This window comes from Prionailurus bengalensis, chromosome A1 (genome assembly GCF_016509475.1).
Source record: "Prionailurus bengalensis isolate Pbe53 chromosome A1, Fcat_Pben_1.1_paternal_pri, whole genome shotgun sequence".
NCBI lineage: Eukaryota > Metazoa > Chordata > Mammalia > Carnivora > Felidae > Prionailurus > Prionailurus bengalensis.
The window spans coordinates 14,561,761-14,567,760 of record NC_057343.1 but is presented as its reverse complement, the minus strand read 5'-3'; the positions used below and the strand labels follow the sequence as shown (position 1 = coordinate 14,567,760).

General features: G+C 42.4%; 1 protein-coding gene across 11 annotated transcripts in view; it reads right to left on the bottom strand.

Moving 5' to 3' along the window:
* Window positions 1-1,472: 1,472 nt before the first annotated feature.
* The window catches only part of NBEA (neurobeachin), a 685,885-nt gene continuing 681,357 nt past the window's right edge, over window positions 1,473-6,000 (bottom strand). For all 11 annotated transcript variants that reach the window (XM_043576682.1, XM_043576704.1, XM_043576721.1 and 8 more), the window contains 2 exons: window positions 5,352-5,503; window positions 1,473-3,319 (listed from right to left, as the gene is read on the bottom strand). In XM_043576682.1, the coding sequence (XP_043432617.1) occupies window positions 3,229-3,319; window positions 5,352-5,503 (243 nt within the window). In that variant the 3' untranslated portion in view covers window positions 1,473-3,228. The remainder of the gene's footprint in view (window positions 3,320-5,351; window positions 5,504-6,000) is intronic.

The window sequence follows — 6,000 nt, the reverse complement described above, 5'->3', positions numbered from 1 at the left end:
GGTGTCTGCTTTCAGTATACTTTCTATGTCAAATGGTTGTCAGATCATCTAGAAAGGCACTGGAATTCACCAAGCTCACAGAATAATTCTGATGGGTCTTTTACTTGCCTGCCTGCTAAAATGTGCTCGCTGAAAAGGTATCTCTACACGTGGAAGATATTGGTCCTGAAAGTTGTTTTCCTGATAATATATTGTGCACGTGGGGTTTGGATACTACCTTCACATGCCAGAAAGATGGCGCGTGACCAGATTGGTTCAGGTCAATCTGCAACAAGGAAGCTCAAGCACAACAGTGCAGGCAGAGGGGGGCTCTCTGGGCAGGGAGGACACGAGGGACCAAGGCACAGGGAAGTTCTCAGGGGCTTGTAAATAGGTGGGTTCCCCTGAGGGAGGGATAATGAGAATGTTTCTCTCCTGAAGGACTGTCATGCTCTGCTGGGTTTGGATTTCAGCCCTCACATCGGTGTTGTTGAAAATGTGCCCCAGATGACCTGTCCCGGAATCACTTGGCGGGGATGGGGCCTAGAGTAAGCTCTCTTTTTTAAGAGCACAAGTCCCCCAGGCAAGTTTTCGCCCATCAGAATTTAAAGAAAACCACTGCCAGGTGCTCGGGCGCGGGATGACTGGGTGGTGGTGCACCAGACCCTCTAGGAGCAAGGCCAAGTGTGGCGGGAGGGTCTGGCTGGAGACCCGGATACAGGTCGGGAGGTTCTGGTGACAGTTCGGATGATGGTTCTGGAAGTGGGGAGTTGGTTTAAAGAGCGCGGGTAGCCAGCCTGACTGAACGACTGACGGGCTGCCAGGAGGCTGGTTGAGCGAGCCGGCTGGGCTTACGGTGGCTGACAGATGTCTGGCTTGGGGACAGAGTGGAGAGTGACAGGAGCAAATCTCTCTCGGGTGGCTGTTGGTTGTCCTTTTGGTCTCGAGCACGTAGACAGAGGCTTACGTGCAGTCCCGTCACGCCCTGGGCCTGTTGCCTGTGCCGAAACGGCGTGGAGTGACCGGGTCCCCGGAGCATCACCCCTGCCGCCTGCCCGCCTGGCAGCTGCACCCCTCCTCCAGGTTGCTCGTCCCCTGCCTGTGGCATGCAGGCATGGCATGATAAATTCTAGAACACACGGTTCAAACAAAAACAGCCTTATTCGATAACATTCATGTGATGAGCAGTTATATTCTTCACCATCACCTGCGTTTAGTTCCCTTTAAATAAAACACAGACTAACTCAAAAAATGGATTGCGTGGAAGAAAACAACAGGGCCGTTTCCCTCTGGTCACCGTTGCCCCAAATCCCTGCCAGATGGTCAAGCAGAGCAGCTCGTGTATCAGCAAATTACGGAACCTCATTAGGACCCTATTTCATGTTTTTAGATGCCACGGGCCTTTATACGAGGTGATGTTGATTTCTTAAACTTGTATGACAACATAATGAATGCGTGTTGGTGAAGTGTCCAATGAAATGTGAAACAATCGGTGAATTCTTTGCATATTTTATTTTTCTTTTTTTTGATTTCCAACTCACACACATCTGGCATATTTTACATCTTTGCAATAAAACATGGTTACAATAGCTTAAGGAATTTATATATCCAAAATATTTCACCATGATCTCAAGATGAAATGAACTTGTCTTCCAGATGTTCAGTATCCTCCCAATTCTAAGCTACAAACTCAAGATATTGCTTACAGCCTGGTGATGAATAACTTAATCATTACGCTGATTCCCCAGAATTTCAGAATCTCATAAATACAAACAACAATGAAGAAGGAATTCAGTGCTAAAACTTACTAATACAAGGTGGATGACAAATAAGTAATCACATCAATAAATAATGATATGTTTCTGGTGCAAAGTGCCAATACAAAGAACCCATTATCTTGTGTTATCTTTTTAAATAAATGACTGCAAGTGAGTGTAAATTCTGAGAAAATCACATTCCTGTAACATGCCTCATAGCCCTACCGACACAATATGTACATCTATGACGATACAGTCACCAAATATACAAAGAAGAAACATGAATAAAGTGTATATACCCCTGGGTGTATAACTTGATCAGTACAATGTATGGAAAATCATTTGACACCCATCATCTTATATCATAAAAGATGAAGTGCCTTAGGCTAAGAATGTGGCTTTAGGTGAGAATTTCACAAGAACCTAAAAGAATAGCCTCAGTTATTGTTATAATAAAGTCTGGCTTGTTATTAAAGAAACTAAGCTATTCGAGAACCAAAGAGAAAAAAAAAATCCAAAAATAGTTAGCATCAGATTCTCCTCCCCTAATGTACACACGCTAAGCCAGCAGGATGAGTCTGGAAGAGATGTCCAGGAGTTGGGAAGTCATTACTATGGAACTAATGGGCGTGACTTCTATTTATACAAGAAAAACCAAGACCTCATCCCTAAGCCCCCTTTCTGCTGTGTCTTCAAATTATGAAGGGTAGGGCTGAATTTTCTGTGTCTAAAGTAGCAAAAATGGCAAATAATGGCTTAGTATCCAAATGCTTTATGAGCAAATTTCACTTAGAAGGGATGAATTTAGATTAAAAAGTGCAAACCATATTTTGGTGAAAATGTCAAAAATTACTGTTTGAGCCCAAATTCAACCCTTTCGTACAAGCTGTGTCCTTGGACGGATCTTTCTGTTTCATAGTCTGAATGCACCTGTTCCATCGAGACATCAGGATTAAAGAACATGCAAGTTGTAACTCCACAATAAAATTAAGAAACGTTTTGTTCTTTATACAAGGTTTTACTTTTACAAAAGTATCCCTTTAAATAAGATGCATCTGATGTACAAAGTATCAAACGTGTTTTTTTTTTTTTCTCAGCTTGAAAAGAGGCTGGAAATGGGATGCAGGTTAGGTTCAAAGCTTAAACTTTGTAACAACTGGACACAAGGTTCCTCAGAATTGTCAAAAGTCTCTTGTGAAGCGTCCTACTACCTTTTCTCAATAAACAACAAGATATGAAATAATTACCAAAACATCTCCTAATTCATATAATTTACATGATATAAGCTTGCTTGGTAGCAGCTGGTGTTCAGTCGTGAAAAAACACACAAAGTAAAATGGCTGCTGACTACAATGTACAGCTATTGCTGGGTGTGATGGAATGTACAAACGGAGGTCGATGTAGACGAGTTTTTTTCCCACCAGAGATATTGCCTTTCCATGCAGCACTTGTGCTCTCAGCTTTAACTTGGCTTTTGGTTCTTCATTTGTCTTCAGTATCTGTTCTGATGCTCATAATGCCACCGGTTAAAATCTATATTAAAAGCTACGATGCTACCAGAAGCCATGCCAGTGATCAGAGTCCTGGAAAAGCAGAGATGGTGGTTAAGAGCGATACGAAATCACTGATGTGGTTGCTGCTTTACGGTAGATGGTATCATGGTCTCTAAGTTCACCAAGTCTTGGTTTTGTGCTCATTGAGAGAGGGTTACAACTTATTCTTGGTTCGCCTGAGAGAAGCTGAATCTCTCCTGCTCACACCTGAACTGCCAGACCTGAACTGCTTAGCTTTTGATCGGACAGTTCATCAGATAAACACTCTGGGTGTGCATCTTCAATGTGTGTACATGGCTTACATGCACGTGTTGCTGTTCTAACTTTCCAGGGACATTACAAAAGGCAAACAGAATTGAAATTAGGGATGAAATTAAAATAGAAATAGAAACTTTGTTAGTATCTTTCTTCATTCCTCTTTGGAGCCCCCTGGCACTACTGTGACCTTGCAGGTGCTCCCATCCACCCCCTCTCCTGGTGCCCACTGAATAAAGCCTTTCCTGCCCCCCCACCCTCAGGAAAAGTTGATCCCTTCCCTCTTCTGTTGGGTTGTCCCCGCTTCCCTCATTTATGATTTTCTGGTAGTGCTCAGTCGATGACGGTAGTAGCAGATGTTTGCTACACGAATACATGAACGACTAAGGACGCCAGGGAGAACACTTAAACTACTTAACACAATTTCAAGTACCTTATTTCAAAAACTTTAGAAACACTCATGTATATACACATAATCACACAATAAAGCATTCCCATTTACTCATGAGTATGGACGACAGCATTTTGGAATACTCTAATAATCGCCTGCTTAATTTTGCTTTCTGCAGATCAAATATCCCTTCCCCAAACTGAATCAAACTGCGTTGCTTTTCCTGATGACGTCAGTACCATTTCACTAGATTGTGTGATGCTTTGTTAAACGTGTTATATATGCTTTAATATTTATAACATTTTGAAAACAATATTTTTATAAAGAATACACAGATGGTTGAAAATTTTGGCTAGTAAGCTTTTCTTATTTCTGTTAAATATACAGCAAAAATAAGAGAGAAATTACATACCACATTAAGATTATCGAGTTTAAAAATTTTTAAATGTACGATATTCCAAATATTCTTTTCACTTTATAATAAACCCCAAGGTGAATTTTAGGAAACAGTAAAATCCTGTTGCCAACTGAGGAACCATGGAAAATTAAATTAATTAATTCCCATACCAATTCTTTTTTTTTTTTTAATGTTTATTTATTCTTGAGAGAGACAGAGACAGAGTGCGAGCGGGGGAGGGGCAGAGAGAGAGGGAGACACAGAACCCGAAGCAGGTTCCAGGCTCTGAGCTGTCAGCACAGAGCCCGACGCAGGGCTCCAACTCACGAGCTGTGAGATCATGACCTGAGCCGGAGTCAGATACTTAACTGATTGAGCCACCCAGGTGCCCCTGTCATTCTTTTTTAAATGTTTATTTATTTTGAGAGAGAGAGCACCCAAGTTCATGAATAGGGGAGGGCAGAGAGAGGGGGAGAGAGATTCCCGAGCAGACTCTGTGCTCAGTGTGAATTCATGAGCCGAAATGAAGAGTCGGATGCCTAACTGACAGGTGCCCTGTTTTGTATCTTTTTAAAACAGGCCAGCTCTGGTCTACACTGAGCCTTCTGCTGGGAACTGCTAGCTACAAGTATGACTCGAGCTGAAACGCACCTCTGCTGAAACACACGTGTCTCCGCTTTCCAGAAGGGAAGCCTGTGGACCCTGAGACTAAGTGAGGATCTTCGAGCAGGGACGTTAGTGGGAACAGTTCTGTTTTGGGCAGTGTGTGATGTGCCTGTTCTCCCTCTGACCCATTCCTTCCTTTCTTCCCCCTGCCTTATTCTCTTCCTCTGTTTTCATCTTACCAGAATCCTTTCCTAGAGCATTTACTACCCTCCTCAATTTACCCTTTTCTGTGCTAGCCTTTCTTCCATCTGGATGCTGGAGACTTATTCACAGCACATTTCACCCTTGGTAGAAGGTACAGGACTTTCAAGGACAGTTCTCAAGTGATTACATTTCTCCTTCATGTGGCTCACCTCTGGTCATGGGATAAGTCCATTGCTCTAATGCCAGCATCACATCCAGGGTAAATGTACAGCTGCTTGAAGTCACAGGCCTGCCAGACCTCCACCACACCATTGTCCCCTCCGGTCACCAGGTTCTGGCCATCGCTACTCAGGAGAATGGCCTTCAGAAAAGGCAGAAAAGCAGCCATTTCTCTCAGATTTTCCCAGATGGTCAATGGTCATTACTGAAAAGCACTCAATTCAGTTCCCTCATAATTATTTTCTACTTTTAGCCATTTGTCCAAGTTTTCTCAAGTGCAGTCTACAAAATTTCCAATGTGGAATTCATCAGAGTTCTTACATAAACAAAGGATCTTATTAAAACCAATTAAGGTTACAAAATAACAGACGTCCCAAAGAGAATATTATCAATCTAATCCGGGAAGAACTTGAGAATTAAGTAACATGATGTTCTGTTAAGTCTGAATATCAACAATGTCAAGACTTTCAGAACAAATGGCAGAGGCATCATTTCAAAACAGCTTTTAATAGTGATAAACCAACAGTTACAATTCACTTATGAGCGAAGGGCAATCTGGTACATGTACTTTTGGTCTAGGGTTCTGAAGATAAGATTCTTTGACAATAAACTCACTTTTAATGTCAGGGGGTGTAGCGC